Here is a 25,528-nt window from a genome sequence, read left to right on the forward strand (position 1 = left end):
CTGATGAATTACAGACCTGTACCCCTGAAACAAATACATTATATTTTAATAAAAAACAAACGTGAACCTTCTCTCCCAGGAAAATGACCTAGTATACTAAATTTTGCATATAATTTCAGGTGATTCACGTATTCCTTGTCACTGTCCTTGGACCCTGGTTAAAAACCTTTGCTTTAGTGGCTTTCCATTAGCATTGCCTTAAGATCAAACTCCGTTACACAAATGAGAAAACCTAGTAAGCGGCAAGAAAAGAAGTACTTATTCATAGTCTAGCTCCCTAGAGATCCACTTTCTTTCCTTGCAGTTTCTGTGTCCATGATTTAGATACAGCAGTCCCCCCTTATCCACGGGGGTGGATATGTTACAAGACCCTCAGCAGATGCCTGAAACCATGTATAGTACTGAACCCTATCCTTGCTAAGTTTTCTTCCTATATACGTATTACATAATTACAATAAAGTTTAAGTTACAACATAGGCACAGCAAGAGATCAACAGCAATCATAATCAAAGAAAACAGTTATAATAATATACTGTAATAAAGGTTCTGTGAATGTGGTCCCTCTCGACTCCTCTTTCCTGTGATGCTGTGAGATGATAAAATGCCTGCATGAGACGAAGTGAGGTGAATGATGTAGGCATTGTGACGTAGCGTGAGGCTACTGTTGACCTTTGGACCATAAGTCATAAGGAGGATCATCTGCTTTCAGACTGTAGTGGACCGCGGGTAACCGAAATGGTAGAGCAAGACCATGGATAAGGGGGACTGCTGTTATTTCCCATCCTCCTTTCTCACTGCTTCCCAGCCTGCCTCTCATGTCCCCCAGCCCCGTACATCAACTAGCCATCCTCTTAGAGGAACTTGCTGCTTACCACAGTAGTTTGTTAATCGCGTGTTTGTGTCTTTATCTCTTTTATTTGGCTGAATTTCCTGAAAGTGTTGGTTGGGCATTACGTTTTGCACATTTACAATCTGGAGCCTAGTATAGTGGCCAGCACATAGTAACTATTAGGTAAATGTCTGGCCAATAGATGAATTACAGAATGTATACATACTTGTAAAAGACAATAATAAAATAAGAAAGAATAGTAAATTGTCCATGGTTCTGACATCCAGTTGCAGCAGCTGTTGACTTTTGTATGTCTGCTAGGGTCTTGCGTGGATAATTTCTATCTTCCTGGAGCTCGGCTTCTTTAGATAATTTTGGGATGAGAGTCATTGCCCTTTCCCACTGGAGAGAGACATTATTCATTTAATATATGTTAAATTCCTAATAATGCTGTTAAATGGTTCAATCTTGAGAACATTAACCATATTCAAATTTTCACTACTTTCTGCTTACTGCCTTTACCTACCCAGTCCTGGAGGATTGGTATATAGGTCTCTTTGTCCTTCCATCGCTAGAATCATATTTTGGAAGGTGTAAGAAATTCTTCATACAATTCAACCTTGTGTTCTCACAGAACTTAGCGTAGCGCTTTTATATGCTTAATGCTTCTTAACACGCTGTATGAGGTGATTATTTTTGGAAACTGTTGATGAGTAGTGATATGCTCATGGTACTTTTCATCATAGTGTTTTTTTGAGGAGCAAACTGAAGACCAGCGAGGGGAGTCACTTACTAGACTAGATATTCTAGATATACAAAAATTAAAATACCAATCAATACCTTTAGGGCAGCATAAAGGGTCCAGGGTTAGTGGAAAACGTGAGACTTGAATACAGGAGTATTGCATTGTCTGTCTCTTGGGAAGAACTGGCAAAGGTTCACTGAGATGGCCGTGACTTTTTTAAAAGGACTCCAGTTCTGATGGAATTTCATGCTTCCTTGCGCTTGGCCATTTTTCCTCCCATTTTTGCCATCCAGGCTTTGTGTGGTTATTTCTTATTCTGAATCACTCACCCCTTTTCATGTTTCCTGGTCTCTATCTTTCTGTCTTTACTTTTCAAAGGGAAAAAGGTAAGTGGTGAATGGAAAGATGTCAAGTAATAAAAGTTTGAATTCATGTTTGTGAGGCTATAATAATTACTTCAGTTCTTTTATCTCACACTAAGATTCTTTATTGAAATATCATTGAATAAGCCAGCTTGTGCCTCATTTTTCTTTGTTTTTAGGATAACCTCTTCAAGGCTCATTCTCTGAAGGTTGGGCTTTTGAACAGAAACACACCATGTTTAGAGATACTAGATCTTGGTTGCTAACTTTCCTTCTCATTCAGCCATTTCTTGACAGCTGCTTTTGCCCCAGATTGATTATTTGTCTGGGAGAAAAATTCTCGTATCTCTATATTCAGCAGCTTAAGGGAGATTATAGGCAGAGTCTTTGGATTTGATTTTCTTCTCCTTTGCAATGGATTTGTCCTCCTCTTGACTTTAAGGCAGGCTGTAGAAGCCAGCATGTTACTTGAGACAAGATGTTTGATATGATTCCTTGGAATCATCTTTCCCTTACACAGATGCTGTTGGACTGTTAACATATTGCCCAAAACAGAATTAGGTTTATAAAAGAACAAATTAAAAGGCTTTTTTTGAAGTAGTTTTTTATAGTTTAAGGACTTCTCTAAGAACAAGGTCTTGCATATTTAATTAGGGATGGTCTAGTAAGTTTTGACAGCTGTGAGTAGAAGCTTATAAAGCTGTCGCGTACATGGTGGAGAAGATGGGGTATTAGACCCAAAGGTCATCATGTCCATGGAAAGCTAATAGCTATCGATTCTGAGACAGAAGCTAGCAAAAGGTATCTGAAGGGCAAATGGGTCTCTTCCTGAAATGCCGGGTTTCCTTTACTTTTGCTTGTAGCTTCCTCTTTGGAGGGGGCTCTGTGCTGCGGCTACTGATTATGACTTTTCTGGCTCTGTGATGCAGAGCCAGGGCTGCTCCCCGCAGGCCTTCAAAAATTCTGGGCCTGTGGGTGGGGGGCAGGCTCCTTGTCAAGGACTAAGCGGGGTTGTTGATTTTTGACCCTTGAAAAATAAATGTATATTTCACAGGTCAACCAAGTCTGGTTTTAGTATTATTTAGTCTGTTTTAAGAGAAAAAAATCCATTTATTTCTTTTCCAGCCATGAAGAGGGACCCACTTCTAAAAAACTGAAGACTGAGGAAGGGGCGGCTGGCTTTAGCGTCTCCAGCCTGGCTGAAGGCAGCGTCACCAGCGTAAGCAGAACTTCCCCAGGGCGCTCCCGCCTTCCTGGAAGGTCGGGACTTGGGGCAGGGAGGAGGACTGCAGCAATTTTTGTTCGTCCTTTAGTAATTTACTTTCTCAGGTGTCTCTAATATATGAACCGTGTACCTCCTTCCCACACTGCTTCCTGTATTGTCAGGGAATGAATTATAGAAGTAGCTCCATGACGCATGTGCGCAGAGCACGTGTAGCGTGCAGCGCCTGGAAGAGCTCAGTAGTAGCACTTCTGGGAGAGAATTTTTGGTTGGCTTGACTTTGCAGCTTTCTGTTTAGTTAAAATGATAGGAGAAGTGGAGGTTGATGAGAGGAGTCTTAGTCTCTGAATATGTAAAATTTAAGAGCATGACTCCTCTATTTCTTTTCTGATGTATAACTTCAGAACAGGCTTCACAAGTTTAAGATTTTCCCAAACCAGGAATCCTTTGACACTTTATTTAATGTGAGAGGGTTTTGGAACTTGAATATATTGCCTTCTGTTAAGTGGCTTTATTTTGAATCAGTGAATCTTAAAAATTGTCCCTTACTAGCCAGATGCACTAGGAAGGATAGTTAGCAGTAGGGCATGCCTTTTTTCCACCCTAAAAAGAAAGGCTCCCAGGAAAACTGAACATCTTAAAATGATTTAGATTTTTATTTCAGTGTTTTACAGTAAAGGAAAAAAGATCATGACCTTAGTTGTTCTGAGAGCTTTTCTGACTGCTATGCCAGAGCCACCTGGAAACTTTAGTACATTTTGTACCAAAGTTTACCAGGGATAATAGAAGCCTGTCGTCTTCTCCCCTGTGAACTGAGTAATACTTTGGGCCTGTTAGGTTGGGACTGGAAGTTTTTGTTTTTGTTTTAAGAATTTATTTATTTATTTGACAGAGATAACAGGTAGGCAGAGAGGCAGGCAGGGGGAGAGAGGAGGAAGCAGGTTCCCTGCCGAGCAGAGAGCCCAATGCAGGACTCGATCCCAGGACCCTGCGATCATGACCTGAGCCAGAGTCAGAGGCTTTAACCCACTGAGCCACCCAGGTGCCCATGTTGATTTTTTTTTTTTTTTTTTTTTTTTTTTTTTTTTTAAGGAGAGGGTAGGGCAGGGAGGGTGTGAGGGAGGGAATCTTTTTTTTTTTTTTTTTTTAAGATTTTATTTATTTGACAGAGACACAGCAAGAGAAGGAACACAAGCATGGGTAATGGGAGAGGGAGAAGCAGGCTTCCCACAGAGCAGGGAGACTCATGTGGGGCTCATTCCCAGGACCCTGAGATCATGACCTGAGCTGAAGGCAGATACTTAATGACTGAGCCACTCAGGCACCCAGGGAAAGAGAGAATCTTAAGCAGGTTCCACGCCCAGTGTGGAGCCTCATGTAGGGCCCAATCTCACAACCCAGAGAACATGACCTGAACCAAAATCAAGAGTCGGTTGCTTAACTGACTGAGCCATCCAGGTGCCTCTAAGTTGGGACTGGAAGATTAAAGACCAGGATCAGGAAGTGCTATATAGTGTGGCATAGTTTCATCTTTGAAAATTTCCCCCCTCGCACTATGGTAAATCTTTACACAATATCTGCTTTTATTCTGGGGGAACATGGGCAGCTTGGACATGTTTGCATGTTCTACCAGAACTTCAATGCCAAAGAGACCTCAGCAGTCCCCACACAGGGGCATTTCAGCAAACCAAGTATCAGGCAGTTATTCCTCGTGTCCTCTTCCGTGAGGCAAACATATTCTGGACAGACCCCACACGCTAGAATCCTCCCCTTCCTAATTGGTTGGGTGTCTGGATGTACCAGCGTTGTGTCCCATAAAGCCTTCCGGCTGAGCTGACTGGTGACTTGGGTTGTAATACATCTGACCTCTCTGGAAAGAGGTCAGCTTCCAGAAAGAGAGATAAGTGGAAGTAGAGATGGCAGCTCTCTGGCCACAGGAATCTGCTTGCTTGGAACACAACTCCAGAAAGGGAAATGAATAGAAAGGACCTTCTCTTTGTCTTTGGTTTTATTTTATAAGAGCAAACTTACTACATTAAGCCGTCTCACATTGCCTGGGGTGCTGCCAGAGAGAGAAGTGATCTGTGGGTTTATTGTCCGTGCATGTGTTCTAGGTTGGAAGTGTGAATCCTGCTGAAAACTTCCGTGTTCTAGTGAGGCAGAAGAAAGCCAGCTTTGAGGAAGGTGAGTGCTGTGCTGTTGGCTCTGCATTTAAGGGAAGATATGTAATTAGGGCGATAGATTTATAATCTAGATTAAGAAGCGTATGTAGCCTTTTGTTGATAACCTTATATAGCGGGTTTCTTTCCTGGTGGGCCTTTGTGATTATCGCTGGTGAGATCATCAGAGCAACATTCTGAGCACGGTGAACTCAGCACAGGTCTGCCCAAGCAGGGAAAGAGCTAATCTGTAGGGCTTTTTATTAAGAAAACTGTAGGCCAGAACCTTAGAGCTTTTGGTTCCACTTCATTGAAGTTCTCTGGGGTCTTGTGAATGAGCTTGGAATAAAGCTTTTTTTTTTTTTTTTAAAGATTTTTTATTTATTTATTTGACAGACAGAGATTACAAGTAGGCAGAGAGGCAGGCAGAGAGAGAGGAGAAAGCAGGCTCCCCACTAAGCAGAGAGCCCGATGTGGGGCTCGATCCCAGGACTCTGGGATCATGACCTGAGCTGAAGGCAGAGGCTTTAACCCACTGAGCCACCCAGGTGCCCCAGAATAAAACATTTTTTAAAAAAATATTTTGTATTTATTTATTTATTTGAGAAAGAGAGAGCCAGTGAAAGCGGGGGGGTGGGGAAGAGCGGAAGGAGAGAGACAAACGGACCGTGAGCTGAGCACAGAGCCCAGCGGGGTAGCCGGACCCGATGCGGGGCTTGAACCCACAACCTGAGGTCATGACCTAAGCTGAAATCCAGATTCTGATGGTTAAATGACTGAGCCCCTGGAATAAAACATTTTTGTGTCATATCTTCCTCTTTTCAGTGACGCATAATTCTTGTTCTAGGCCTAAGGGTTAGCCTCTTTACACAAGTCCCAGAACACTCTGCTGCTGCAACTAGATTGGATCTTTCTGAAATTGACTACATCCTCACACTTTCTCTTTATGAATTATAACCTGGAATTGCATTTAGACTTGGGCTAATATTAGGACAGAGGGTCTGGGACCAACATTCATTCACTTGACTGTTCGTTCCTGTGTTTATTTACTCTTTAAGGAGTGGTGGCTGGCAGTTCTAATCCTGCGGGTTTGTGCATACAAGAACATTGTGTTCATTATTGTCACCCAGGGTCAGGCCTGTCTGAGCTGCCTTCTCTGTGTTTATGTGAATGTGTGCACAGAACTTCTCTCCCAGCTTCTTGACATTTTAGCAGGGGAAATGACTCCCAAATGTCTAGGAAAATCTACAGTTTCTAGTTTAATCTCTGCAGTGCGTAGCATAGGTGTAGGTTACTTCTTGAGACTCCAAGAATCCTAGCAAGATGCCTCGGTTTGCTGTGCTGTTGCCCAAAGGTAGTCGTGACCAGCTGAGCCCCAGAGCATACGGTCTCCTGGACCATCCTCTTGGCAGGGACACCGCAAGCCAGCCCCTGAGAATTTCTGAAGGAAGACAAGCTTCGTTACTGTGATATTCTGTATGTGTTTTGTGTTTTGAAGTGGGTACAGAGCTTTTTGCCCCGTTAAAAGCTGCCATATAAGAGAAAAGGTCTTGAGTTTAACACAAAACAAAACTACAACTCAGTAGATGAATGGGCTCTAAAATTAAAGTGACAGCTTTCGAGGAGGATTGGTGGAAACAGTACTTCAGAATTTCTTTTTCATATATGGTGGTGATAGAAGGGAGCATTCACAGCATTCATACCTGTGCTTTTTCTGCTTGGCTGCATATTGTGACTGTGTTTGGAAGAATGCACAGTCATTACTGTCAGAAGTCAGCCAGCTGTTGTCTATCATGATTATCATGTATTTGAAGAAAGATGGAAACCTTCTTAGCTTTCGATTGTATGTTGTCGATTACCTCGGCCAAAGGCAGGGGTCTTCCCTTTGGAAGTGACTAGTCTTTCTGGCTGGTAAAGGCATGGTCTCTTTAGAGACTAAATCTGGCATGATCAAGAATGTAAAGGCAGCCACTAGTGTCTGCTATGTTAAAGTCATTGTGCTAGCATATTCTGTATGGAATAGCATATGCTGATATTATAATAAGCATATGCTTATTATATTCTTTGTCTCTGTTACCCCACATAGCACTCTTGCAGTCATGTGAGCAAGCGGAGAAGACGGTAGAACTTTAACAGTTGGTGCTAGAATTTTCTGAGAAAAGTCGTTTTTTTTTTTTTTTTTTTTTAATTGGAAAAGTATTTTGGTAACTGCTTAGGGTAGAGGCTAAGCCTCTGTCTCTGGGCTTGGTGGTTGGCCAGTTAGGGTTCAGAGAAGAGGGAATCTATTAACATCATAGAAGTAGAAAAACTGGAGCTAGTTCAGGAAAGAAAGGGGTGAGTAGAAAAGGTAGAGAGGAAGTGAATGAATGTATATAAGGACACTGTTCAGCAGTGTGTTCCCAGCTCATAACTGCCAGTATTCAGTGTCAATAAAATTCTGGATTCCTTGGTTTGAGAGCTCTATTTGGGGAAACTGGTAAAGAGACAAGAGTTTTGGGTCTGGAATTACTTCAGGCAGAGCAGAGAAAGGACCTGAGAGCATAGGAGACCAGAGTCTGAAGAGCTCATGAAGAGAGTAAATGCTTAAGAATTTGTGCACATGTCCAGAAAACAGTGTTTCCCCAGGCCATGGAATTGGGGATTTGAAGCAATCTTATGAAAGTGACAAGGGCAGGTGACCCCTACAGGGCATATAAATTACAATAGGTAGCATTCTCCCCATTTGGGGGGACAAACTGTACGACTAGGAGAAATGAACTTCCCCCCCAAAATCACACAGGAATTCAAATCCATGTCTTTTTCAAATACTGGATTTTTCTATTTAACCGACTGTTTCTCCTGATTCCTAATGTCCTCTTTTCCTACACATTTTTGTTTTTCAGACATAATAAGGTCATGTATTTTCAACCTTGTGTCTGTAGGTAGGACTTCTGAGGAGGAGACCAACCTTTTATGTTGAATGTGACTGAGTCCTGGTGCGCTGCTGGTGGTGTGATGATGGTGTCCCTCTGTTCCTCTGTCTAGGACTGGGTCAGTCAGAGCTCCGTAGTGACCTCACAAAGGTGGACTTTCTGCAGAGCTTGTGGGGAAATGAGACTGCCCACCTGTGAGCAACCGATTCTGTTCTGTGGTCCTAACCTGGCTTCCCTTTTATCCTTCCTTGCCTTGCTTCAAGCTCCAGAAGTTTTATTTGTTCATTACTTCTCCTACCTTTGTTCTGCATGGGCATCTCTACTAAGGCCCTTTGTGGTGAAGACTCACTTTCCCCGAAGCCCAAAGTTGTCCTCCAAACTTGAAGCTACCTTTCTGGTATTGTTCTTCTCTGTCCCTGCCAGGAATCTGTGCCTAGGGCAAGGGAGGGAGAAGCTCTTCTCTCATCTCCAGTAGATCTTTTTAAGTTCAATTGCCAAAAGCATGATCAGTAACGGAGAGTAAGATAGTTTTACCCTTAGAACTTGACCCATTCACCTATTATAAACATGGGTATAATTTCTTTCCATCTGGCTTAATAGTATAGTCATACCAAGAGTGTTGTGATCCTCCCCTTGACACCAGCAGTCTAAAACTAGGCATCTAAACAATTTCTTACCTTCTGATTTTCAGTGTAAGGGATATTTCTTGTCTTAAGCTTATTGGCCTAGAGATGACACTGAACCCCGGGAACGTGTTCTTTCTGGCTGCTGATGCTTCTGTAAGCTGTCTTTGATTCTCAGGTGCTCTTCTTTTTCTGGTCCCTTTCCTTCACCCACCCTGGCCACCCCACCATTCTGTCACTGCAGTTTTACAAGAGAAAAATTCTTGACCACAGCCATATGCATAATAATCATTTCTCAGTGGTGAAAGTAGACTTGTTTCTCTCACACGGTAGTCCTAAGTGCATGAGTGCCCTCATCCGGTTAGGGTTAGGGTTAGGGATGTCTCTAGTCTGCACTTACGGCTTACTGGAAGAACCCGAGTCCAAAGCGTTCTCAGAGACTCCTTGAATCCAGGTTATCCCTTTATGTGAACAGTCCAACACCAGCCACTGGAGGAACACCATGGATTTCAAACACCTTGTCCCTTCCCTGCTTTCCACTTAGGAATAATGCTATAATGGTTGAAAGATAGTAAATTAGAGGAGGAGGAAGAGCCACATTATTTCAACTCTCTAAATTCGTGTGGTCAAGATAGGTCTGAATTGAGATGTATGCACGAAGTATGAGATACTATGTCAAGTAGCTTGAATGTACCTGGTGTGTCAAAAATAGGTTCTCTGAGGACCTTACGAATCAGAAATATGGATCTGTGGAGACAGATAAAAGAATGGAATGAGGCTTTGTTCCCTGGGCCCTGTTTTTGCTACTTAGATTATAAGTTCTGGGCGCCAGGGTAGCTCAGTTGATTGAGTGCCTTGGGCTCAGGTCATGATCCTAGGGTCCTGGGATGGAGCCCTCCCCATAGGGCTCCCTGGTCAGCAAGCGGTCTGCTTCTTCCTTTGTCCCTCCTGTCATTCATGCTCGTTTGCTCTCTCGCGCGCGAGCACGCACTCTCAAATAAACAAATAAAACCTTAGAAAAAATTTCACTTAAGAAAATAATTGTAGATTCTTTATTAGGCTTCTGAATAGTGACAGGGTGGTAGAGCTCCATTCCACCCACCTGAGCTCACAGGAGCATGGGTGGTTTAAAAAACAAACCTCTCAAGAAGAGCCATCCTAAGCGGGACCAGTATGGACATTTACCATTAGATTTTAGCACAGGGAGCAGGAGTGTGCACATACCCATCTGCTTAGGTGATGATCAGTTTATTTTCTGGCTCTGAGGCCTTTCATTATTTTTCTTGTATCTGTTCCATCTCACTTTCTTTGGACCACTTTTCATCCTCAAGTCTTTCTGCCTTTGTTCTCCTGTCTACCTCTTATTCATTGATTATCAAACAATATCCCTTAAGTGTTAAAGGGTATTTCTTTCTTTCTTTTTTAAATAATTTTATTTATTTATTTGACAGAGAGAGAGAGATCACAAGTAGGCAGAGAGGCAGGCGGAGAGGGGGTGGTAAGCAGGCTCCCTGCTGAGTAGAGAGCCCGATGTGGGGCTCGATCCCAGGACCCTGAGATCATGACCTGAGCCGAAGGCAGAGGTTTAACCCACTGAGCCACCTAGGGTGTTTCTTAAAATTTACCAGCACTGGGTAGAAAGTGATAACAGTTCATGATAAAATTACATCATTCATCAAAGCCAAATAGACATTTTTTTCAGTTTTGTTTACTTACATGCATTATATGACTCTGCCACGAGGCAAACCCAAACTGTGGATCCCCAAGAATTGAGATCTAGGAGAAATTTACCATTGTGTGTGTGTGTGTGTGTGTGTGTGTGTGTATGTAATCTTGGGTATGGTTTATGTAGCTTCTCTTTCCATAAAACATAGGAAGATAAGAATATAGCCCATTTCTGTTGTTTTACACAGAGCTGGTGAATTAAAAAAAAATAAGTTCTGTCAGATACCTTGAACGTCTTGAAAGAAGGATACGAAATACAAATAGTAACTAAAATTATAAACATCTTCAGCCCTATAAAGTTCTGTCTTATTTTTTAGCAGTGTGACACACTTTCTTAGTCCTTTCACAAAACAGCTGTGACACATCTAGTCAGGAGAGAGAAAATACATGATTATGGATTCTAGAGGCTTAGTCTATACTTCATCTTTCTTATTAAATATGCCATTTGTTCTTCCCAGGATTCCCTTTTGACTTATTTGGTTTTAAATTGTTAAACCCCGGAACTTGACTGTTAGGGTTATTTTTTGTCTCATTTATTGATGACAAGTCATATTTGGAAACAGCGACCCATTTATTTGGAAGTATAAAGGGGACCTGCTGCAAGGGTGTGCTAGTAATTGAGTAATTGACAGGATGATTATGCAGCCATGACCCCGAGGGTCTCACTCGTGGATCTTCATGCGGGTGGACTGAGGCCGGGAGTCGTTGACTTTCCACTGATGACTGCACGTGTGGGGAGGACACTGGATTTTGTGGCTTAAACTTCTTCATGGGTTGCATACATTTCATTAAATGGCACAGCACTGCCCTGCAGTTTACATTTTAATATCATAAAACTCGTCAACCAAATAATTAAAATGAAATTCTTTGAATGAAGGCAAAAAGAAGAAAGAAAAAAGACATGACACAGGAAGCAAAGACCATCATGCACACATAACCACTCTGCAGATCTTTTCGGTTTTCATCAACGCTCCTAAAAGGCTGCTATCCATTCTTACTCAGCTTTTTATATTCTTTCAAGTTCCTGTCAATCTGTGAATCAGAAGATGTCTAATTACAGGGTATGGTTCTTGTAAAATGTAGCCTGGCTATCCGTTAAGAAAGAGAGCCAACTGGTAGCACAAAAATAAAAGGCTGTTTGCTGTGGGTCTGTTGTCAGTGAGCGCAGAGATTCTTCTGAGAGCGATCAGGGAGTCCAGATGCGCTCTGCGGCAGCGCCCCGCCTCCAGCGGTTCGTTCTCTGCTGTCAGGCAGAAGGTCTTGCCTTCAACCTGCTGGGTGGTTTTTTCCCCCTTTTTGTGTTAAACATGGAAAGGGTATTTTTCCCTCTGGCTGAAAATGGGGAACTCACATGAGCACTTTCCCCACGTCAGAGCCCCCAGAAGAGCAAGTCTAGTCTGAAGCCCCACTGAACGTGGGACCCGTCGGCTTACAGCGATGACCCGGGCCTGCAGGGCTGCGAGGAGGGTGCTCACAGGCGGCTCCGCTCGGGACTCGGAGCAGTGACGGGTGCTTCCAGAAAGGGTATGTTCTCCAGCTGGCTGGCGCTGCGTGCTCCTGAGCGCGATGTGGGAGGCAGGGAGCAGGGGAAGTACTTCCTTAGGGCGCTTCGGCTCTTGCCCTCAACCTCCTATACGTTCTGCGCCTCTTGCTTGCGTGGTGCGTGACCGTCACGCAGGGCGTTGCACTTGGTTCTTCTTGAATTGGGCTGTCCTCAAGATTGCTTCCTACGCCCAGCTGGTTGAAGAAGGAAACTGATTTCAGATTGTGCTGATGTGCAAACTGCTTTAATCAATGACTTAAAGTGACTGCTCGTGGCAAACAACAGAAGCTCTTAACCAATTAAGATGTTTAGGAAAGGATGTTAGGCTTTTGTTAAAATAGTCACTAATCAGCTGAAATGTGTTAAGAGGAGCCTAGAAACAGCTTGGAGTCCCACTTCAATGCAATAAAAGTGTTTGGGCCCTCCCCTTTCAAATTGCAAGCCCAAGGCAAAAAAATATGCTGACACAGAAAGAAGTGGCAAGTATAATTTGATACAGTTAGTCCTGTTAGGCACGCCTGCATGGAAGTTTTAAAAATGGCTGGCTTGTTTTTTAGGCTAGAAAAAGGAAGGAAGTTTTGTTCAGATGTGGAGCACAGTTTCAGGAGGGCTTGAGGATATTGTCAGCATGGATGCCTTTGGGCAAAAGAGAATAGTTAACTTTTTTTCTTTTTTTTTTTTAACAATTTTTTCCTTTTTTTTTTTTTTTTTTTTTTAAGATTTTGCTTGTTTATTTCACGGAGAATAAGCACAAGTAGGGGGATATGTAGAAGGAGAGGGAGAAGCAGCCCCCCCCCCCCCCCCCGTGAGCAGGGAGCCTGATTTGGGACTCCATCCCAGGACCCTGGAATCATGACCTGAGCCAAAGGCAGATGCTTAACTGACTAAGCCACCCAGGCGCCCCAGCTTTTTTTTTTTTTTTTTTAATCTTTTGTGGTTTGTTATGGACAGTTGGAGAAAAATCTTTAGTGAATAGTGATTAAAGGTCCTGTTATAGACTGAACTGTGTCTCCCCAAGGTTCATACATTAAAGCCCTAACCCTTAATGTGATAATATTGGATTTGGGGCCCTTAGAAGAGGTCATGAGGTTCAGATGACATGAGGGTGGATCCCTCCTTATAATGGTATTGAAGACCTTATAAGAAGAGACATCAGGTTTATGCTTTTTTCTTTCTCTCTTCTCTTCCTGTCTTTTCTCTCTGCCATCTGAGGATATAGTGAGAAGGTGACTGACTGCAAGCCAGGAAGAGAGCCCTCACCCAAACCTGGCCATGTTAGCACTGGCCTCCAGAACTGTGAGGAAATAAATTTCTTACATTGAAGCCTCCTTAGCCCGTGGTGTTTTGTTATGACAGCCAGAGCTGACTGCTACAGGCCCATTTTCATTTCCTTTGTCAGATTAAACTGCTGAAATCCTATAATTTATCTCATATCTTTCAGTGGTGATGAGATGCAACTGAAACACTGAGGATAGCCTTTGTAGGCCATTGGAGTCAGAAGCCATTTCTCTTGGGAGTGATCTTTTTGACAGTTCCCTTGCCCTTGGAATCTAATAGTGTTTCCTTGGGGCACTGAGGATAAAATTCACCGTCTGAGCTTCAGCAGTTATTCTATCATGGAAACATAGTGAAGACTCCTTTCCATCTGTGGTAGATCTCCACAAGTCTCTCCACTAATTCTGTGTGCTACTCAGTGATCTTTTGTAAACTTACAAAGTTATGTGATCATCACCACAATCCAGTTAAAAATTTTCCCTCACCCCAGAAAGGTCTGACCATTTGTAGTCCATTCTTTTTTCCTATCACACCCCAGGTCACCACTTCTGTTTCTATAGGTTTACCTTTTCTGGAAATTTCACATAAATGGCATCACTCAATCTGCAGTCTTTTGCATGTGGCTTCTTTTACTTAGCATGTTTTTGAAGTTTGTTGATGTAGCATGTATCAGTAATTGATTTTTTTTTTTAAGATTTTATTTATTTGAGAGAAAGAGAGCGGGAACACAAGCAGGGGCAGTGGCAGAGGGAGAAGCAGGCTCCCCCACGAGCAGGGAGCCCAATGCAGGGCTCCATCTAGGACCCTGGGATCATGACCTGAGCCAAAGGCAGACGCTTAACCAACTGAACGACCCAGGCATCCTGAGTAATTGATTTCTTCTTATTGCTGAATAATACTCTGTTTTACGGATGTGCCACATTATGTTTATCAGTTCACTAATTGATGGGTATATTTGGATAGTTTCCAGGTTTTAGCTATTATAAATAATGCTATGAAAATTACAAGTGTTTGTATTTTATTGTTTTTCTTAGGTGAGAGTGGAATTGCTGGGAAGTTTATGTTTAGCTTTTTAAGAAATAGCCAAACTCCTTTCAGACAGCTTTACCACTTAACATCTCAGCAGCAGTGAATGAGAGTTCCACTTTCTCCATATCTTTGGTGACACTTGTGTTGTTTTTCAATTATAGCTATTCTGGTGGCAATGTGTTGGCATCCCTGTGTGGGTTTTTTTTTTTGCAGTTTCTTAAATACTAATGATGCTGACCTTTTTTCAGATGGTTATTGGCCATTCATATGTCTTATTTCCGCTGGTGAAATGTCTATCTGAATCTCTTCCCCATTTCTTAATTCAATTTTCTTATCTAGATGTAGAGAATTCTATATATATTCTGGATACTGGTCCTTTGTCAGATATGTGATTTGCAAATATTTTCTGCAGCCTGTGATTTATCTTTTCGGTGGTGTCTTTTGAAGTATAAAGTTCTTCATTTTTATTTTCTTGATTATCATTTTTTCTTTTATGGGTTATCATTTTGTAGTCTTATGTAAGAAATCTTTGCCTAGCCAAGTCACACAGATTTTCTTCTGAAAGTTTTAGGTCTATAATCCATTTTGAGTTGATTTTTGTAAATGATTATGAGGGTGAGTGTCCTAGATTCATTGTTTTTCATAGGGAAACCAGTTGTCCCAGCATATCATTTATTGGAAAGACCATCCTTTTATTTCTGTACTCTTCAATTCTCTTACACTGATCTATGTCTGTTCTTCACTGATACATTATTTTACTTACTTCAGCTTTATAGTAAGCACTGATATACTATAATATGTCTTTCAATTTTATTTTTTCCTAAAATTATTTTGACTAATCTAGGTCCTTTGCATTTCCATGTAAATTTTAGATTCAACTTTTTAATTTACAGAAAAAAGTCCACTGGGTGTTGATAGGGATTGCATTGAGCATATAGAATAAAGGAGGATTTCCATCTTAACAATATTGAATTTTTAAACCCATGAGCATAGGATAGTTTCCCATTTATTTAGGTTTTTATTTACTTTCTCTCCATAGTGTTTTGTAGTTTTTAGTGCACAAGTCCTGCACTTCTTTTGTTAAATTTTAGTGAGTATTTTATTCTTTTTAATGCTATTGTGGTTGGATTTTTTTAAAGTTATTTTTTGGATTGTTTGTTGCCAATATATAGGAATTTTGATTTTGTGTATTGATCTTATATCCTGCAATCTTATTAAACTTGTTTAATATTTCTAATTATTTTTATATACTCTGAATTTTCTAAAAGATTTTATGTATTTATTTGGGGGGGGGGGCGTGGAGAGAGAGGTAGAGCACAAGCAGGAGGAGTGGCACAGGGAGAGGGAGAAGCAGACTCCCTGCCAAGCAGGGAGCCCAACACAGGGCTTGATCCCAGGACCCTGGAATCATGACCTGAGCCTAAGGCAGACACTTAACTGACTGAGCCAGCCAGGTGCCCCGTACTCTGAATTTTCTACATGCAGATGGTGCTGTCTGCAAATAAAGGCAGTTTTGTTTTATTCTTTTCTAATTTGTGTGCCTTAACACTCTTTTTCTTGATTGTATTGGCTGGAATATCCAACAATCATAGAATTATAAAAGTGATTATCCTTGTTCCTCGTCTTAAGGGGAAAGCTTTTATCTTTACCATTAATATGATGTTCTGTTTTTTCTCAGTTCCTTTATCATTGAAGATTTTCTTTTCTCATTCCTAGTTGGTTAAGAGTTTTCATTACAAATGCATGTGGAATTTTGTCAGATGCATTTTCTTTTTTTTTTTAATGCATTTTCTGTATAGAGATGATTACGTTGTGTTTGATTCTTCTATTAATATGCTGTGTTATATTCACTGATTTGCAGTTGTTAAACCAGCCTTGCATGTGGGGATAAATTACAGTCCATCATGGTGTATAATTTTTCTTGTATGTTCCTGAATTCATTTTGCTGATACTTTGTAAGGATTTTTGTATATATGTCCATGAAGGATACTTTTCTATAGTTTTCCTTTCTTGCAACATCTTTGGCCTCAATATCAGAGGAATATAGGCCTTATAGAATGAGTTGAGAAGTATTCTTTCTTCCCTTCAAGATTAATATTATTTCTTTTTTAAATATTTGATAGAATTTGCCAATGAAACCTAGGCCAGGGTTCTTTGTGGGACACTTTCTAATACTTGGTTATTTTACACATTATAGGTTTGGTCAGATCTTCCATTCTGTATAAGTCAGTTGTAGTAATTTATATCCTTAAAAGAATTTGTCCATTTCATTTAAGTTGTTTAATTTATTGGCCTCACATTACTCATATTATTTTTCTCTTAAATTCTGTGGGCTGATAGTGATTTCCCTTCTTTTATTCTTGATTTTAGTGTCTTGTATCTTTTCTTTTTCATGGTCAATCTGAGTAAAGGTTTTTGGTTTTGCCTATCTTTTGTAGAAGATCCTAACTTCTGCTCTTATTGACTTTTTTCCATTATTTTATTTTTATTTCATGGATTTCTGCTCTTGTCCTTTTTATTCCCTTCCTTCTGCTCACTTTGGATTTAATTTGATCCTCTTCTTCTAGTTTCTTAAAGTAGAAGCTTAGATTATTGATTTGAAACCTCATTTCTTTTTTAATGTAGGTGTTGAAAGCCATACATTTCCCTCTGACCAGTTCTTTAGCTGTGCATCGTAAATTGTGATACATCATGTTTTTATCGTCACTCAGTTCAAATGCTTTCTTATTTCTTTTGCAATTACCTCTTTGACCTTGGATTATTTAGAAGAGTGTTTACTTTGCAGATACTGGAAGGTATTTCTTTCTGTTACCTGAAATACTGAAATATTTCTGTTACCGATTTTTATTTTAATTCTGTTGTAAGACATAGTTTGAATGGGTTCAACCCTTTTAAATATATTGGGACTTGTTTCATGGCTTAACCTATACTTTGTTCTGACAAATGTTCCATATGCCCTTTAAAATAATGTATATTCCAAAAAATATATATATATATATTTTACTGTCGAGGGTTCTGCAGATGTCAGTCATGTGAGTTTAGATGATAGTTTATTCACATCTATATTCTTGTTGATTTTCTGTCTAGTTGTTCTCCATGATGTTTTGAGTATTGAAAGTTATTCCCCTTGAGACCTTATGGACTGGTAAGACCTCTATAATTTTTACCTGACCCTAGCTAAACAAAAATCTGGAGACCCAAGTGAATTTCTGCAGAGTACATTGAAGAAAATATTGTCAATTCAGGTAATAGAGTATATTTTAAATAAAAGTCTTCAGGTATTGGACTTTAAAAAAAAAAACACAAAACTTAGATACATGTATCACAAGATTATGTTTGTGTTTCATAATCCTCTGCTTCATGAGAGGAATTCATTTACTTTAACAAATGACCACCTTACTCTGTACAGGAAAACTATAGATTCAGGAACTTGTTGGAGCACAGAAGACGATTAGTTGTAAGTAATGAAAAGTCAGTTTACAGTTTAGTGATAACAGGTATTTTATTTTTTTAAAAAAAGATTTGAGAGAGAGGGAAAGTGAGAGAGAGGAGAAAGCACTAGTCGAGGGAGGGACAGAGAAAGAGGCCGAGAGAGAATCTCCAGCAGACTTCCCGCTGAGCACGGAGCCCAATATTTAGTCTCACGACCCTGAGATCAGGACCTGAGAGGAAACCAAGAGTCGACTGGGCCACCCAAGTGCCCTGACAGTAGGTATTTAAGTCTCTCTTTTCTTAGGTCGGTGCTAACAGATTTGAAAATTTTTTACGTTCATTATTCCCTCCTTTTCTTTTGTTTCTTCTTTTGTGCCATTTTTCTCAAGCATGGGTCTATTTTGTTTGATTCATTCTTTGTCTCATACATTGAGAAGAAAATATGTGGAATAACTAAGGTTGGATTATCCTATAATCGTCTCCATTTCTGATTACTCTTAGATGGACTGTAATGAAGCCAACGAGACTTATACATTAAAACTTTAAATGTATAGGCTGGGGGAGGTGAATATATAAACTAGAGATAAGATTTGCCTGTAGCAAATCCGTATTCACATTGGTAGTCTTTCCTGAGGACAGTGGGTAAAATTAAGTAATTTGAAGGTCCTTTTTAATATAGTCCTTTAGGTGTATGAGTAATAAGCAGAAAGAATGAGGAAAATAGACGGTGCAAAAAATAAAAAAGAAATAAAAGGATCATGAAATAGAAGTATTCTGAGTTTCATCATCAGTAAATGCCAACCCATGAAAAATGTCTATCCGTTTAAGACTCACTAGAAATAGAAACAATTGTTTATTGCTCCTTAGACTTCTCCTTATTAAAAAAATAAATACATGCTCATTGGAAAAAATCAAAAAGTAATAGAGTAGTATGTAAAAGTTAAGAAAAGGAAGTCTCCTCCTTCATTGTCCCCTTCTCTTCCAATCCCTCCACAAGCTCGTATTCTGTCTTGCTTTCTTACTCTCTCCCCTTAGGAGTAAGCCTGTTAATCATTGGCAATGCTCTGTGTTGTAGTTAAGATGGTTAATATTTTAGGGTGTGCTAAATTGGGGTTATAGCCCTAGACAGTACATTTTGTAAAACACGCCCCCCCAGTACATCCCAAATCCTAGTGATATCAAGCAACATGATCTAAGAGGAGAAAAAAGAGCTTCCAGCAAAATGGGATGGAGCTGAGTAATAGTAAGTGACAACAACAAAGATGCCTATGTGTGCGTAGTCAGGGCAGTGCTGGAAATGGTATCTTTGGGGCACCTGGGTGGCTCAGTTGGTTAAGCATATGACTCTTGTTCTCGGCTGAGATTATGATCTTGGGGTTGTGAGCTCGAGCCTTTGTCGGGCTCCACGCTGGGTGTGAAGCCTGCTTAAGATTCTCCTTCTCCGGGGCGCCTGGGTGGCTCAGTGGGTTAAGCCGCTGCCTTCGGCTCAGGTCATGATCTCAGGGTCCTGGGATCGAGCCCCGCATCGGGCTCTCTTCTCAGCGGGGAGCCTGCTTCTCTCTCTCTCTCTGCCTGCCTCTCTGTCTACTTGTGATCTCTCTCTGTCAAATAAATAAATAAAATCTTTAAAAAAAAAAAAAAAAGATTCTCCTTCTCCCTCTTCCTCTTCCTCCACTCCCCATTAAAAAAAGTGGTTTCTTCTCCACACAGGCCTGCACACACTTCTTACACAACCTATTACTCTTTTTCTGTGTACTCCCCTTCCATAGAGCTTTCTTTTCACCATCTCCATCTCTGTAAAATTAAAGTGAAGGGTGGAGATAAAAAAAAGTTCTAGACTGTCCATTCCCCTTAGTGGTGACCAGTTGTAAAAATGCAGTGTGGGGGTTTAAATTGAAGGCATTCAGAAAGACATCTTCATTCTGTAGAGGTTTTGCAGGAGTAAACCAGTGAGGCTTAGGCAGTTCGTTCATCCATTTAGCAAGTGACCAGCATCCTACTATGTGCTAGTCACTGTAGCGAAACACAGATAGTAAATAAATAAGAAAATAAATGTCAAATGGTGGTAAGGACTTGTGTTTTTCCAAGGGCTTTGTAACAAAAAACCACTCTGGCTTAAAGCTAGAGAAGTTTATTTTCTCATAGTTCTGGAGGCTAGAATTCCAAAGTGGAGTTGTCAAGAAGGTTGGTTCCTTCTGAGGACTCTGAGGGGAATCTGTTCCATGCCCCTCTCCTAGCTCCTGGTGACAGCTGACAGTTCTTTGTGTTCCTTAGCTTGTAGACATGCCACTCCAGTCTCTGGCTCCTCCTCTTCACAGGGAGCTCTCTCACTTGTGTGTCCAAAATTCCCTCCTTTTTTTTTTTTTTAAGATTTAATTTACTTATTTGAGGGAGAGAGAGTGATTGGGAGAGAGAGCATGAGGGAGGGAGGTGCAGGAGAGGGAGAAGCAGACTCCCCATTGAGCAGGGAGCCCACTGCAGGGCTCATTCCCAGGACTCCCTCAGGATCATAACCTGAGACAAAGGTAGATGCTTAATTGACTGAGCCACCCAGGTGCTCTTAAATTTTCCCTCTTCTTATAAGGACAGCAGTCATGATTAGATTAGGGCCCATTCTTATGATCTTGTCTTAATCTGATTACATCTGCAAGGACCCTATTTCCAAATAAGGTCATATTTTGAGGTTTCAGAAAGGAAATGAATTTTCAGAGAATGGTATTCAACTTACGACAGCACTACAGAAAAAATTAAAACAGGATAGTGGGATAGTGAGTGCTGGGGTGAGATGGGCTTATGATTTTATAGAGAATCAAGGAAGGCTTACTTTTGGGGTGTCATTTGAATAGAAAGTTAAGGAAGGTGGAGGAGAGAACCTAGTGGGTATCTCTGGGGAGAACTCTTCAGACAGAGGGAGCAGTATGTTCTCCTGAAGCAGTGTGTTTGGCTTCTTTTAGTAGCATCAGGGGGGGCAGTGTAGCTGAAGTAAAGAAGTAGATGAGATCAGGGCGGGCAGGGGTGGGGGGGGGGCGGTAGCTGGGTTACATATCACAATAGGGCCTCCTAGACCTCTTGCTTTTACTCTGAGTGAAATGGGAAACCACTGAGGAATTCCAGGTAAAGGTTGATCTGATTGACTTTATGTTTTAAAAGTGCCCTGGCTGCCATGTTGAGAATGGGCGAGGTGAAAGTAGACAGATGGGTTAGAAGGCTATTATAGTAATACAAGTGAGAAAATGAGAAGAAGTCAGATTTTTGATACGCTTTAAAAGTAGAATTGGTAGGTTTTACTATTTGAATGTAGGGTGTGAGGGAAAGAAACAAGCTAGGGATGACTCCCAAGTTTTTTTGGCCTGAGCAGCTGGAAGGAATTGCTTTTTACTGAGAAGGGGGAGACATGCTAAGTGGGTTATGCAGGTCTGGACTTCAGGAAAGAGGTCTGGGTTCTAAATATAAATCTGGAAGAAGTCACCTAGAGGTGTTCTCTGAAGGCACGAGACTAGATGAGATCTTTGAGAAGGGAAGAGGTATGGTGTCTGGGGGACCAGTGGAAGGGGTCACTTAGAGGCACAGATAGTTCATCCAAGGCAGTGGGACACAAGGCAGTGTGTGTACAGATGCAGGTGTGTGACCAGTCTGAGGAAGAATTCATAGACCAGTCTGGCATAACCTGAGCCATAAGAGGCTGGACAGGAGAGAGCCCAAAGAAAAGTATCCCAGGTGATGCAGCAGCCTAAGGGTGTCCTGGTCCTCTACGTGCTAACAGGATTTTCCCCAGAAGTAAGGGTTTTCTGTTACTGCTGCTGAGGTGACCATTGAGCATTTCTGGCCAGTTTGTACCCCTGTGTAATTCTCTTTTAATTTCTATCGTATTCTGGATCTTTCTCTTCCTTTCCATCCTAACTAACTGTATCCTAATTCAAGCTTTCATTACTTCACCATTGGACAGTTATAGCATCCTATATTAATTATCCTCAATGTTGTTCTTGTTCAACTCATCCCATATGTTGGTACAGATTTAGTTGTCACCCCCTTTTTGTTTTAATTTTATTTTTAAGTAATCTCTACACCCAACGAACTTAAACCCTGAGATCGAGACTTGCATGCTCCACTGACTGAGCCAGCAAGGATCCCCCAGGCTTAGCTTCTTACAGCCCAGAGTTGTTTAAGGGTCAGCCCTTTTTAATCACTCACCATGTCTTTAAAATTAGTCCCTCATTTCAAGGCTTTCCACAACCTGGTTCCTTTCTGCATTGCAGGCCCCCTTTGTGAACTCTGTACTCAGACCAAACGGTATTCCCGCTCATACCCTTGTGACACTGGCTTTCTTACCTCTTTATATTTGCTCATCATGTTCCTTCCACAACGAATGCCCATTCTTTTTTCTCACCCCTGAATCCCAGTCTAAAGAGAGCTTGTGATTTAAGAGATAGTGTATCCTGGGATACCTGTGCCCAGTAATGGTTTTATTGTAATGTGATACATTATCAAAGATGCTGGTGGTCTGCCATCAGTGGGACAGATAACCTCCATCTGCTTTTATGCTCTCTGTATACTGCTAAGTAATTTTTTTTGTTTCTATTATTGATTTTAACAAAGCAGTGCTTGGGAATGGTAGTAATTAAAGCAGAATTAATTCTTAGTTTCTTTGGATCAATTCATAAATCTTAGCCCCACTGAAGGAGAAGTGGGAGAAGAATAATATCTCAATATTTTGAGCTCTAAAATATACAACTTCACAAAAATCGAAAAAGGGGAAAAAATGAAAGAAAAAAAAAGGATCTGAAGGAAGGATGCCATATAAACACAGGGCATCATTATTTATCAGTTCGTAAGAAGATTTACCACATGAAACATAGTTGTTTTAAATATTCTGGTACTTGATATGTCCTTTTAAGAGTGACTCAGATTCTTACGGCATCATAAGACACTGTGCCACCCATCCCACCGTCGTCCACAAAAGCACATTCAAGCAGTGGCCACCAACCTCTCTCTCCTTTCTATGGAGTCTGAGTCACCACTCACTGTATCTCTTAAGCTGATACATGAATTTCAGTTCCATTCAATTACCAACTTTTAATTGGATCCCATTGCCAGATTGGTCTCCTGTTCCAGAGTGTTTCCTCTTGGCTGCACTGTTACTATGGCTACTTGGTTCCTTCTACTTACTTCCTGCATTCGGTGGATGACATCCACTCTGGTATGAAGCTAGACAGATACTGTAAAATTGCTATAGTACCAAACACCGTTGTCTTGCATTCTGCCTCCCTCCTACTGCCCATCTGGAATGGGATCAAGTCCACATGGTAAGGTTATTAATTCTTCTATATCACTTTTATTTTAGGAAGCTTCACCAAGTTTTAGAGTTAGAAAATTATGGAGACCCTCTTTCTCTACTCCTAGCCCCACACCTAACACATACCTCCAGACATATGGCATATACATTACATAAAGGAGCCAAAGAAGTCACTTCATTAGATGAAAAAGTCTTCCTTTAGCTTCTTTCTTATGTTAGCATCATGTCCCAATTTTGGACTTTAAATGCACTCCATTTTGGAATTGGGAAATTAGTTATACTTAAAGACCAAAATATGTCTTTTTTTTTTTTTTTTAAGCAAACTGCTATATGCCCCATAAATCTGTAAATATGCTTTATAACCAGGTTTTGTGGGACATGTTCAGTGGGTCTTCAGTGGTTAAATTGAATGTTGTTAATAAAAAATAAAAAGACCATAGAATGCCATGGAACCCACCCTTTGACCAGGAAACTTAAAATTTTGTAGACCTGAGTTATTTATCTCATCAGCTTATTTAAGATGAGAGCTGTTATTCATCCAGAATGAAGATTTGTTGTAATGTTCTCTTACATAAAGTGACCTTACTACTAGTGGGTTTCCTGGATGCCATTTTTCTAGTTTCTCATTAGCTTGCACTATCACCTTTTTTCTAGAGTGAGCTAAGACCAAGAAACCTTTCTGTGGCTATAAAGTAGGACTCACAGTTAGCTCAAGTAAACAAAAATAAAACATGAGAGATCTCAGTCTGTAGGAATGGATTCTGACAATAAAGACTTTGCATTTACTCTGCTCCTTGTGCCTGGGGTTTTAATTTAACACATCAATGAAAAGGCAACATTTAAAAGGGGGGGAACACCCAGCAGGACTTACTTTTATTAGTGCAATTTGTAAGAAATTACTGCATTTAATGAGAAAATCGTTAAGCATGAAAAAATGGGCTGTGACTGAAATTGTGGAGCTTAAATGGTGAGATTTTAATTGGGTTTTTTAGTTATTGGTAAGAAAATAATAATAATAATAAAAAGCCGGCCAAGGTTGTATGTATGTTGTTGAGGTGGTCAGCATTTTATATCCTTCGTTCGATTTCCTGTGCCACTGGTCAGCTGTGATACTGTGGCTGTGGTGGTCTCTGTGTCAGGGCCACGGACTGTTTCTGCTCTCAGAAGGGAGGCGGGCAGCTCTGTCTGCTCAGTGGAGAATTCTGGGGCAAATCGTCTTGCACAATAGTTTCTAAAAAGGGGAAGATCAGGGCAGAGGCAAAGAGCAGGACAGAGCTGTGTCCGCTTCACAGTCCAGCTGCTTCAAAGTAAGACGTTTGCACATCATTTACGTGAAGCTTTTTTCCTAATTCTCAGGTTTTTTTGGTGCCACCTGGTGATTTCTTTTTCCCCCAGCAAAATATATTTCATTAAAGACCACAAAACTAAAATAAAACGAGGAATACCAGATTTGCCAGACCGAGAACCGCATTGAGGGCAGATTCTGCCTGGGGTCTTATATCCATCCTCTTTTGGGAATAGAAGCAGAAAGGACATTTAAGAAATAAGTCAGCATATATTTTGTCATGGAGAGGAAAATATTTGGGGTAAGTTTTTTGTACTTCAATTTTCAGAAGATCCTTTGACTTCTGTGAAAGGAGAGAAGCACCATGGGAAGGGTTCAGTCACTTCCAGTTCCTCTGGTTTGTCATCGCTGTCCACACAGTTGTGTGGCCACTGTGCACTGGGTTTCACAGGGTTAAACCTGAAGGAAAGGGAGGTGTCTGTAGCTCTAAAGATGTTTCAAGTAGACATGAAAATCTCTCTCTTTTTTTAATATAATTCTGGTTTTGTAGAAGTATACTTTAAATATACGTATTTTTAAAGATTTTATTTATTTGAGAGAGAGCACTCGGGAGAGAGGGCATGAGCAAGGGCGGGAGGGTGGAGGGAGAGGGAGAAGCAGACTCCCTGCTGAGCAGGGAGCCCAATGCAGGACTTGATCCCAGGACCCTGGGACCATGACCTGAGCTGAAGGCAGACGCTTAACCGACTGAGCCACCACCCAGGTACCCCCTTGTATGTATGTATGTATGTATGTATGTGTGTGTGTGTATAAATAAAATTTGATGTATATTGTGTATATCTATTTATATATATATTTACAATATATATATACAAAATTGGCTGAGAAAAACTTTAAGTAAATGCTTATGAACCTTTTCAGTAACTTTCTATTGAATTTCATTGTATCCTATCATTAGAAAGAAGAAAAAAACCCTCACATTTTATCTTCCTTTATTATTTAAAGAATTCTTTGTTAATTTTGTGTCTCCAAGATATATTCAGTGCATAAAATGGGGCATCCATCCACCTCTCTGGCTTCATAGTAACACTGTG

General features: G+C 40.8%; 1 protein-coding gene across 1 annotated transcript in view; it reads left to right on the forward strand.

Moving 5' to 3' along the window:
* XRCC5 (X-ray repair cross complementing 5) overlaps window positions 1-25,528 on the forward strand; it is an 89,075-nt gene that overhangs the window by 44,215 nt on the left and 19,332 nt on the right. The window contains exons 15-16 of the mRNA XM_047721203.1: window positions 3,062-3,155; window positions 5,273-5,342. Of these exons, the coding sequence (XP_047577159.1) occupies window positions 3,062-3,155; window positions 5,273-5,342 (164 nt within the window). The remainder of the gene's footprint in view (window positions 1-3,061; window positions 3,156-5,272; window positions 5,343-25,528) is intronic.

Source organism: Lutra lutra, chromosome 3 (genome assembly GCF_902655055.1).
Source record: "Lutra lutra chromosome 3, mLutLut1.2, whole genome shotgun sequence".
Taxonomy (NCBI): domain Eukaryota; kingdom Metazoa; phylum Chordata; class Mammalia; order Carnivora; family Mustelidae; genus Lutra; species Lutra lutra.